This window comes from Microcaecilia unicolor, chromosome 2, assembly GCF_901765095.1.
Source record: "Microcaecilia unicolor chromosome 2, aMicUni1.1, whole genome shotgun sequence".
Classification (NCBI taxonomy): Eukaryota; Metazoa; Chordata; class Amphibia; order Gymnophiona; family Siphonopidae; genus Microcaecilia; species Microcaecilia unicolor.
Window position 1 is genome coordinate 119,715,122 of NC_044032.1, and position 12,384 is coordinate 119,727,505.

The 12,384-nt window shown below is 39.5% G+C and overlaps 1 protein-coding gene across 3 annotated transcripts in view; it reads right to left on the minus strand.

Moving 5' to 3' along the window:
• Positions 1 to 12,384, minus strand: part of AGGF1 (angiogenic factor with G-patch and FHA domains 1) — a 126,289-nt gene that overhangs the window by 45,403 nt on the left and 68,502 nt on the right. For all 3 annotated transcript variants that reach the window (XM_030193254.1, XM_030193255.1, XM_030193253.1), the window contains 2 exons: positions 6,658 to 6,709; positions 6,451 to 6,552 (listed from right to left, as the gene is read on the minus strand). In XM_030193254.1, the coding sequence (XP_030049114.1) occupies positions 6,451 to 6,552; positions 6,658 to 6,709 (154 nt within the window). The remainder of the gene's footprint in view (positions 1 to 6,450; positions 6,553 to 6,657; positions 6,710 to 12,384) is intronic.

Here is a 12,384-nt window from a genome sequence, read left to right on the forward strand (position 1 = left end):
TTTCCTGGAAGGACCAGGCTCCCTGAGTGTGAAGCCCATCTACATGAGCTCCCCACCCCAGGAGGGATGCATCCGTTGTCAGCACTTTCTGCAGCTGAGGAATTTGGAATAGTCGTCCCATGGTCAAATTGGGCAGTACTGTCCACCACTGAAGAGAGTTGCGAAAGTCGGTGGACAGTTGGATCACATCCTCTAGATTCCCCACAGCTTGAAACCACTTGGGTCCATTGAGCAGATCTCATGTGTAGACGTGCCATGGGTGTAACAAACTGTGGAGGCCATGTGCCCTAAAAGTGTCAACATCTGCCGAGCTGTGACTTGCTGAGATGTTCGAACCATGGACACTAGGGACAGAAGGTTGTCTGCCCGTACCTCGGGGAAATAGGCTCAAGCCATCCTCATGTCCAGTAGTGCTCCAATGAACTCCAATTTCTGAAACGTGAGATGGGATGGCGTAATTTATTACAAACCCCAGTAGTTCCAGCACCTGAATAGTCATCCGCATGGACTCCCGAGCACCGTCCTCCGAGGTGCACTTCACCAGCCAATTGTCGAGATAAGGGAACATGTGCACTCCCTGTCTGCGTAGTGACACTGCGACTACTGCTAGGCATTCTGTAAAAACTCTGGGAGCTGACGCTAGGCCAAATGGTACTGAAAAGTGCTGCAGTCCTGTGAGCTGGAAGTACCAGGATATGAGTGTAAGGCTTGATGGACCCTCGGTATGTCTCAGTATGGCAATGCTCATGTTATGACCTTATGACATCAAATCATATATACACGGGTACTCATGGCACGAGGTAAAAGAAAGACTGATAGGTCCATCTCTTGGTTCAAACCTTTTGGTGTAATGGCCTGAATTTTAAAAATGAATCTCTGCTCAGTCCATAGTAGAAATCTGTCAATAGCACTTCCTCTCCATGAAGTCTAAGTGCTTGACAGTACAAAAAAATTTATAATCCTCAAATACATGGCCAGCATTCAAAGAATGTTCCACCAGTGATCTGTCCTTAATCCTCCTTTTTATTGCACTCCTGTACTCAGTAATCCTGGTGCTGAAAATCCGCTTCATCTTGCCAATGTAAATAAGATTGCAGTGGACACATAGCTGTGTGCATAACTCCTATGGTCTTATAATTAGAGAATTTCTGTAGAACAAACTTATCTCCAGACGTTGGATGTACAAACTCTTTGATTTCCAGATTCATTGAGCAAACTGAGCATGATCCACATTTAAAGTCTACTAATGGTAGCTTCCATGTAAATGTATTGCCACATGGGAGAGCTGATGGTACCAAAATATCTCAAATTCTTCTCTTTTATACGCTACCATAAGATCACTACTGGAAAAATGTTTAATGCCCTGAATGACATGCCACTGCTTCTTTAATATGCCTATTAAATCTTGTAACATATGATTAAATGTTAAAGAACACACAATTCTTTCTTTTTTCTATTTCTTCTTAACCTTCAAAAGTTCTTTCATATCTGTGATACACGCTGCAGACAAGAGTTAATACAAGCTAAAGGGTAGCCTTTCTCCTTAAATATATTGCTCATTTCTCTAGATTTTACTCTATACGTAGCTTGATCTGTACAAAGTCTTTTCAACCTTAGAAACTGACTATACGGCAGATTTGCTTTCAGTGATTACTATGAAATGCAAATGTCAAGAAATGATATAGGATGTTTGCCAAACTGTATGTGAAATCTAATGTTGGGGTCAAGTTGATTTAGCCATGTATATGATTCTTCCAAAAGTGATTAGGTACCCTGCCAAATAATAAAATATATTTATTTGTTGCATTTGTATCCCACATTTTCCCACCTACTTGCAGGCTCAATGTGGCTTACATAGTACCAGAGAGGCGTTCGCAGACTCCGGTGTGAACAAATACAAATTGATATTGTTTTCGTGGAACAGTCTCGTTAGGGTGTCATAATGCGGAAGGATTGTGTTGTGACATTCCATTGTGTTGTGACCATTACGTTCTTTGGTTTTGATGTGTTGTAGAGTTTGAGCATTTAAGTGGGATCGGAAGGGTATGCCTTTTGGAACATCAAAATATGTCTTCCACAAAATAATATTTGCACTGTAAAGATGTGTCGTAAGAAATTTCTCTTCTAATTTCCCCATGTACAGATTGACAACCAAAGGTGCCATAGTGGTGCCTTTTATCTGTTGAAAGTATTTTCCATCAAAAGCAAAATAATTCTTTGCGAGTGCAATCCTAGCAATCTGAATTACAAACTCATCAGTACCATAAGAAAGAAATCCCTCTGTGCAATAGTATCTCGAATTATGTCAATAGCATCTGTTTGTGGAATATTTGTGTATAGAGACTACACGTTCAATGTTGCCAGGATAATATTCCCTGTACAATCTATAGTACTTAAAATGTTAATAATATCAGTGTAAGCCCCTGGTGTAGGATGGTATTTTAGATACAAAAAGTCTTAGAAACTTATCTGTAAATATGGATAATGGTACAAGTAATGAGCCAATCGCTGAGATGACTGGTCTTCCTAGTGGTGATGTTAAAGCTCCCCTTTTGATATAAATGGAAGAATCATTGATTTGAGAAGGTTGGAAAAATGAGACTTTTTTTTTTAATAGAAGTAATCGGTTTGTGTTTTTCAAGCATTATATATGTAACACAATAGCTTTTATACTTTTGACTTTTTAAGCATCAAAGTTTTGGTAGCCAGTAACAAATATGAGTAAGTGGTTTTAAGCCTTTGTTAATGTGAAAATGTCACCTTTGACCCTGGCAGCCTCTATTTCAACTTAGTCACGGAATAGCAATGGTATATTCACCACTACTGTTGCTGCTGCTTTTCTGGAGAAAAGGTACGAGTATAACGGGTTTTTTTTTTTATTGCAGCCTTTTTTCAATTTTAGTTTTAAAGTAGTATAATGCTTCCCCAGTTTTATTGCTTTATAGTAATGCATAAGAGCACTGTGCTATAAATTATTAGGGCTTCTTTTATAAAGCCGCACTAGCAATTGCTGAATGGTAAATGAGAGGAAGCCCATTCAATTCCTATGGGCTTCCTCTCATTTGCCGCGTGGGAATCACTAGCATGGCTTTGTAAAAACGGCCCTTAGGGCCCTGTTTACTAAGACGCACTAGTGTTTTTAGCCACGGTAAAAATTAACATGCACTAACACTAGACACACCCATAAATTCCTATGGGTGTCTTTAGTGTTAGCGCATTCTAAAAACACAAGCGTGCTTATAGCACAGCTTAGTAAACAGGGCCCTTAGTTTGCTGTCTTATATAGCTTGAATGGATTATGCTGTATATTCATTTTTAAAGTAGCATAATGCTGCCTCAGTAGTAATGGATAAAAGGAATGTGCTGTACATTATTAGTTTGCTGTCTTATACAGCTTGAATGGCTTATGCTGTACACTCATGAGGACTTTGAGAACTACTCATATGCGTTCTGATGGTTTCTGAAAGGAAGTGAAGGAGTAGCCTAATGGTTAGTACAGCGGGCTTTGATCCTAGCAACCAGGGTTCAATTCCTATTGCAGTTCCTTGTGACCTCAGGCAAGTCACTTAACACTCCATTGCCCCAGGTACAAAACTTTAGATTGTGAGACCTCTAGCAACAGAAAAAATACCTGCATATAACGTGTACAGAACTGCGTACATCTAGTAGCGCTATAGAAATGATTATTATTAGTAGTGGTAGTAGCAGCAGCAGCAACCTGGCGGTACTTCCCACCCCAAACGTGCTGTCATACCTGGCGTTACAAAAATATATATTTATTTTTGTAGCGCCAGTGTGTACCCAGCAGTAATTGGGCAGTGCCGTGTGCTGTGGTTAAAGGGGGCCTCGGTGCACGTAAAAAACACACGTCAATGCCAGTGCAGGCCCCCTTTTGCTGCAGCTTGGTAAAAGGGTCCCTAAGTTAGGTTACATACTCAGGGAGTCTCTTTAATTTAACCCATATTACCCCTGAAATTCTGCAGTTTTGCTAAAGAGCAAATAGAGCATTAGGCTATAAGATGAGACCTTTTTCTCAAAAGCATTCATTCTTCAAGCGAGATTTTGTGTGGAATGTTACACTGCTGTTCCTTGAAGAAACAAAAATGCATTGTGTTATGAGTTCTAAATTATGCAATTCTATTTTCAGTTGTTTAAAACCAGTAGGTGAAATTCAGTGACAACACTTCTAGGATATGTATTCTTACATTATAAAAATGGACAGGTCATTCTGTTGTAGCACATATGAAGTTTAACAATTATAAATTTTGTTTTTAATATATGGTCTGTGTTTATAACTGATATTTTTAGATTTTTAATTTATACTATGTTTTTAATACTAATATGTATTTGTTTCTGTATGTTTATTGACAGTTCTGTTACAAGCCTCTAACGCAGCCCTTTTAGAGGGAAAAACATGGCCGTGTCAGGCTTTCAAATATTTATTATTTTAGAGGTGAATAAATTGAACATTTTTAAAAAATATTTTTTGGCGATCTGCTTCATTTTGTCTCTCATATTGCAAAGACATCCAGGGCAAAAAACAGAATGTTTGTTTTTAGCTAGACCTTTTTCAGAAACAACTAGGTGCCAAAAAGGTGCCCAAACTGATCAGATGACCACTGTAGGTATAGAGGCATGACTTCCCCTTAATCCTCCAGTGATCGCTGACCCCCTCCCACCCACCCCCCTAAGAGTTCTTACTGTATGGTTAAGTAGGTTGTTTGTTGTATGTCTTCTATTCTGTGTAAGGGCTATTCAGTTATTGGAATCATTTATATATGCTGAATGTGATTAGTGATCTACTAGAAGGAATGACATGATTTTATATTTGTGTCATTTGATCTCTACCGTTGTGCTGGATTTGCAGAAGTCTTCCAAAGTCCTATTCCCCCCCCCCCCCCACCCCCGAGTGAATAGTAAGAAACATTATTCATGTTTCAGACTTGCACTTTAGTGCCATTAAATAGATTAGAAGAACTCTGTCACCATAAGATCTTTTACTGAAGGTGTAAAGGCTAGCTCACTGTTCTTTAAAGTAAGGCTCATCAGCCAGTGATGGGTCCCATCAACCTCAAGTGCAGCTGTTTCACTATGTTCTCCCAATACACACTCGTCCTGCCACACCTTTTCCAGAGGTTTGTACTTGTCTGCCTCCACAACAGAGTTCTGTTTTCTACCTGAACCGTAAAACTGTCAGTTAATTTGACCCACAAAATGCCTGAATTCTAGTACTATTTTCATGAAACTATGAGAGCAGTGCAGAAGTTCAGGTACCACCATGGCTCCAACTCACTGAGAGCCGTGTACTGTTGGAATAAAAAAAGAACTGTTTTGGAGGGGGTGCTAACAACAAACCTCCAGTGAAAACCTGGGAAGAGAAAATTAATCAAGGGGGGCAGTTAAGCTTGTAGGGGCATGAGGCAAGGATGGGGTTAGGGAATATATATTATGGGAAGACAATGTGTGAGGTGGGGAGGACAGGAGCTGGGGCAAAAAGTGTTCAGTAAAGTGGCTATGTGGGAAATAGACTGACAGAACAGGAGTGTGTTGAGCTTCAGAGGGTGTATGTGAAAGAGCAGACCTAGGAGAAATCCTTCCCAGGCCAGCCGCATCACTGGAGGAAGACCTCCTAGTGACAAGAGAGATGGCTGCATTCTCTGGTAACATGCAGTAAAAGCTGTGCCTATGTCAAAGTGTTTAGTTGTGTTGTAGCCCAATTCTTGGGGACTATAAAAGATTTTAATGTACTGTATTAATACAATGTTATATGTTATCTGCATAATGTTTTACTGCATTTAAGATATTGGTTAGGATGAGTTTGTACTGATTTAATATATTTGTGTTAACTCCTATTAGAAACTCTGCAATGTACCAAGTTTCCAAGTTTATTTAGCCCTTTTAGAAAGGCACGTAAGGGCCAACATGTGTCCAGCGAGTGCCAAATCGGCATTACCGCCTGGCTACCGCGTGCCCGGGCAGTAATTCTCAATTTGGCGCATGCCGAAAACACGTGGTAGAAAATGTTTCTATTTTCTACCATGTGGCGCTTACCCGGTAGTAAACGGCAGTGGACGCGCGCTGCATGACTACCGCCCAGGTAGCATGTGAGACCTTACTGCTAAGTTAATGGGTGGTGGTAAGGTCTCAGGCTGAAAACGGACGCATGCTGGTTTTTATTTTGCTGCACATCCATTTTCCAGCCCCTTAAAAAAATACCCTTTTTCCAGAATGCAGCAGGCCCAGCGCGCGCACTTCCGCAGGCCACTTTTTGCACCGCAGTTTAGTTAAAGGGCCCCTCAGTGCTTGATCACTCAGGGAAGACTTGGGAAAGTGATCTGTAAAGTTAATAAACGCACTAAAAACACTTATGATACTTCAACTTGTGTGTGTCTTACTCCGAATACACTATATGATATGAACATTTCTGACACCCCAAACAGTAATACTTACCTGTAGCATCAAACGTCCATTAATAACTGTGCCAGTTTGACTGCCTTGATCCACAATAACATAACTTTGTAATTCATGGTCAAAGAAGACTTCTGCATGAAACTAATATAAATGAGTAAGAGAAAACAAAATTTTATTAGCATCTGCATCCCAATCCAGTTTTTCTCTTTACTTATACAGAGAGGAAAAGTTGATGGAAATGTTTACCTTACTGACGGCAGCTTCAGGGATTACAATTGTATGTCCCAGATCCTTCTTTCTGAAAAGAAGGTAACAATATTTTTTTTCTTGATGAATAATAAAGATTAATTATAATACTATTAATTGATTGGAGGCTACACGGAAAGACTGGGTACAATGAGTTATAAAAGACAATGGTCATCCATTGCAGTATTTTGCCTAGAAAATCAAATCACCACTATAACAAAGGAGGAAAACTATTCAACCAAAAAATGGCTTAACCCAGATCAAAAATATTTAAATGTAAAGGAAAAAATGATACAAGTAAAAATTATATTTATAATCACATGACAATAGTACTTATATACTGCTACCACTACAAAGTTCTAAGCAATTCACATATCCAAAGAGACTGGGTCTCACTCCCAGGAATCACAATAAAAATACTGAAAAGCAAATACACAATAGTAGTCAGTTTACAACTTATTACAGCATAAACATGAATATTACAAAAATATGGGTCAAGTGCTCAGAAATAAACATGTGGTAATAGTGTCAAAAAGCACACCATTTCAATCATTGCACTTGGTTTGGGTACTGCTCTCTCATATAGTTATTCAAGGAATATCACATAAAACACAATCTTGCCACCTTTAGTAAACATACATACATCAAAGCGGTTTACAAAATTAAAAAAGTCATAACAAATCGCATCAAACACACAAGAATTCCATTATTTAAATAGGATAGGATAGACAAGAGAGTCTTAAATCACACAGCAAAATACAAACACAGGTATCCACCATGTAATAATGAAAGCCATGTAGAAGCTCACCTAGCTAAAATAATCTAAAAAGGCCATAGTAAAGAACACAAATCCCAAGGTAATGAAATCCAAAGAAAAGGGGCCAAATAAAAACAGAATAATAGGTGGAGTCAAGCTTTGCTTGTGACACAGGTGGAAGAGAGAGAAGGAATTCATTAGCCTGGTGTAAATAGCGAAATGGCTTACATGGAGACAATAAAGATGACAAATAAGATGGGTATCTGTAAAGAGAGCATTGCGAGCTTACAGAAGAATCCTGAATTTAACATGGTATGTAACCAGTAACCAATGTAATCGGTATAAAAGAGGAGAGATGTGGTCCAATAAATGGGCTTGACAGAACACTCTTATAGCCAAACTTTGAATTGACTGTAGATGCTTTAAGAAGAATTGGGGGAGGCCAGTAAAAACAGCGTTACAATAATCCATGCAAGAGGTTACCAGAGTCTGGATCACTGTGCTTTGATCCTGTTCAGAAATCAAATGTTGGATCGTTTGACACTGGCACAAGGCAAAAAAGCAGCATTTTATCAACAAAGAAATATATGAATCAATATATAGCTGATGGTCAATGAGCATTCCTAAGTCCTTAAAAGGATCAACCAATTGCCTGGTAGTACTAGACAGATTTAGTGAGAGTGAGGGTCTCTGGGGTCTATCGATAAGCCAGAGAGCTACCGACATAGAAGGATTTAAAATGAGAAAATTCTCAAGAAAGCCACAGAGAAACACGATCAAGGAGCACAAGGGATGACGATGTTGGAGGATTTTAGCCAACAAGAGATAGTGGATTTGGATGACCCGGTTTTGCCACCTCCCTAATGAAAGCTTGCTGGTTTGAGTAGTTAGATTAGCAGATACTGGGGTGAGTACCGTACATGTATACAAGGATGATATTGAGACATTTGGGAAGTAGTGTACAGACCTCTATGTTGATATTATTATCAAATCATTCCATAGGAAGATTTGGTGACTTTACTAATTAGTAGCTAATGCTATAAAAGACAAATGTCCAACAGATTCTGACATACCATAAGAACATAAGAGTAGCCATACTGGATCAGACCAATGGTCTACTTAGCCCAGTATCCTGTTTTCCAAACTGTGGCCAAGCCAGGTCACAAGTACCTGGCAGAAACTCAAATCGTGGCAACACTCCATACTACAAATCCCAGGGCAAGCAGTTGCTTCCCATGTCTATCTCAATAGCAGACTGTGGACTTTTCCTCCAGGAAACCTTTTTTAAACCCAGATATGCTAACCTGCTGTTACCACCTCCTCCGGCAAACAGTTCCAGACCTTAACTATTCGTTGAGTGAAAAAATATTTCTTCCTAATTGTTTTATAAGTGTCCCCTAGTCTTCGTACTTTTGGAACAAGTAAAAAATCGATTCACTGGGCATCCAAATGGCAGATGAAATTTAATGTGGACAAATGCAAAGTGATGCACATTGGAAAGAATAATCCGAATCATAGTTACCTCATGCTAGGATCCACCTTGGGGGTCAAAACTCAAGAAAAAGATCTAGATGTCATTGTAGACAATACGCTGAAATCTTCTGCCCAGTGTGCTCTGGTGGCCAAGAAAGCAAACAGGATGCTAGGAATTATTAGGAAAGGGATGGTAAATAAGACCAAAAATAATATAATGCCTCTGTATTGCTCCATGGTGCAACCTCACCTTCAGCACTGCGTTCAGTTTTGGTCGCTGTATCTCAAAAAAGATATAGCAGAATTAGAAAAGGTTCAAAGAAGTGTGACCAAAATGATAAAGGGGATGGAACTCCTCTCATACGAGGAAAGGCTAAAGAGGTTAGGGTTCTTCAGCTTGGAAAAGAGACGGATGAGGGGTGATTTGACTGAGGTCTACAAAATCCTGAGTGGTTCTGAACAAGTAGAAGTGAATTTATTTTTTATTTGTTCCAAAAGTACATGGGAAATTACATGAAATATTTTTAAAACAAATAAGAGGAAATATTTTTTCACTCAACGAGTAGTTAAGCTCTAGTACATAAGAACATAAGAGTAACCATACTGGGTCAGACCAATGGTCCATCTAGCCCAGTAGACAGAAACAAAAAAAAGACAAAGATCTGCCACACAAATAGCAAACCAAAAGAAAAAGAGCAGATCAAAAAAGACAAAAAAATGGAACAGGAGGGTAACAGAAGTGATTTATTACAAGGTTACCCGACAAGGCCATGTTTCGCCCTCAGGCTGCGTCAGGGGTACAAAAAACTATAAAATAAAATACATAATGAATAAAACATAAACATCACATGGAGGGGCATAATCGAACAGGGCGCCCAAGTTTTCCTGAGGACACCCTCGCAGGACGTCCCAGAGAAGGGGTGGGGAAACCCGTATTATCGAAACAAGATGGGCGGCCATCTTTTGTTTTGATAATACGATCGGGGACACCCAAATCTCAACATTTAGGTCGACCTTAGAGATGGTCGTCTCCAGTTTTCAGCCACAATGGAAACCGAGGACACCCATCTCAGAAACCGCCAAATCCAAGCCATTTGGTCGTGGGAGGAGCCAGCATTCATAGTGCACTGGTCCTCCTCACATGCCAGGACACCAACCGGGCACCCTAGGGGGCACTGCAATGGACTTCAGAAATTGCTCCCAGGTGCACAGCTCCCTTACCTTGGGTGCTAAGCCCCCCCAAAACCCACTCCCCACAACTGTACAATGCTACCATAGACATAAGGGGTGAAGGGGGCCACCTACATGTGGGTACAGTGGGTTTCTTGTGGGTTTTGAAAGGCTCACATTTCCACCACCACAAGTGTAACAGGTAGAGGGGGATGGGCCTGGGTCTGCCTGCCTGAAGTGCACTGCACCCACTAAAACTGCTCCAGGGACCTGCATACTGTTTTTTTTTTTAGGGTGGGAGGGGGTTAGTGACCACTGGGGGAGTAAGGGGAGGTCATCCCCGATTTCCTCCGGTGGTCATCTGGTCAGTTCAGACACATTTTTGAGGCTTGGTCTCAAGAAAAAATGAACCAAGTAAAGTCGGCCAAGTGCTCGTCAGGGACGCCCTTCTTTTTCCCATTATCGGCCGAGGACGCCCATGTGTTAAGCATGCCTCAGTCCCGCCTTCGCTACGCTTCCAACACGCCCCTGGGAACTTTGGTCATCCCTGTGAAGGAAAGCGGTTGAGGGCGCCCAAAATTGGCTTTCGATTATGCCGATTTGGGCGACCCTGGGAGAAGGACGCCCATTTCCCAATTTGTGTCGAAAGATGGGCGCCCTTCTCTTTCGAAAATGATCCCAATAGTATATTTTATAATAAAACATATCTAAAAACACAATCAAATCATATAAGATAAAAAGATCAAATCTAAAAAACATAATACAATAAAATCAAATCAGTATCAGTTAAAAACATTCAGATTAAATATGCATGCAATAAAATAATAATTTAATACAAGACATAAGATATTAATAAAAAATAATATCAACACAAAATATATGTCAACAGAACTGCATTAGACAGATAGGTGGAGATATACAACACTAAAATAACTGAATGACCGTACATACTAAATATCACCTACCTAATAGGGATAAAAAGCAAAGTGAACCCCTAAAAGTAGTCATATAACCACCTAAAAATACAAAATAAAATAAATCAAAATAAATAAAATCTCACAATGCTTGGTCTCAATCGCCGTCTATTATGCACATTCAATGATCTAAAAACATTGAAATTAATATTCACTTTCTATTTAGTAACTTTTTTGTTAAAAGTAAGAATCGGTGAAAAATACCTATTAGATGGGTTTCCATGTTCTAATGATAGATAGCAACTCAAATCAATAGAAATTAACTTCAGCGTGAACACTACCTAAAAACATCATACTGTTCTGTGACAATCACATTTACCCTGATGATGGTATCATTAAAAAGAACTACACAGTGACCATGAAAAAAACTGATTCAGAAGCACTAATCACAACTCACAGGCAATCCAGCACTCATTACTGCTGTTTGAATGGGTGGATATACAAACATCAATTGAAATTGTTACTGTTGCAACGTACCAAACGTGCTTACTGTTTTGTAATAAACACATTTACCCTGATGATTGTGTCATTAGAAAAACTTTGTGGTGGATGTAGCAATACTGATTCAGAAGCACTCAGCAAAGCTCACAGGCAATCCAGCGCTCTATGCTTCTATTTGAATGGGTGGATATACATACATCTATTTAAATCATTACTGTTGCAACCACATATACCCTGATGATTGTATCATTAGAAAGAATTTAGCAATCCCAATTGAGAAACACTCAGCACAACTGACATGTAATCCAGTGGTCTTTACTGATACTTGAACAGGTAGATATACAATCATCTATTTCAATCATAACTGTTGCAACATACCAAACCCCCTTTAAATATAACAACATTAGGCTGATCAGATTACACTAATTTCAATCAGACAATAGAGCAACTGGCTTAGAAATTGCACTGATAAAACATATTTAAAGCAAGCCAAGCTGTTTAAACGGTACACACCACAGTCTAAATTCCATATGGAGTATCTTATATCCTACCTTACATAAGTGCTTCTTAAGTCTGAAGCAATATCCCAAGCTTACTCAGCAGACTTCGCAATGCTATGCTGACTGGCAGCATTATAACAGGCGCTCTGATTGGTCCTTTAAATATCCCCTTTGAGAGTTCAAAGGTCAAACAAAACTCCAGAACAGGAACTTACTAATCCAACAACAACAACAACCATTTCTAAAGCGCTACTAGGGTTACGCAGCGCTGTACAATTCAAACATAGAAGGACAGTCCCTGCTCAAAGAGCTTACAATCTAAAAGATAAGAGAACAAACTAAAGACAAGTGAACAATCTAGAGGACGAGTGAACAGTTAATCTGATAGGGTGGATAGATTGGGGTATTTTAT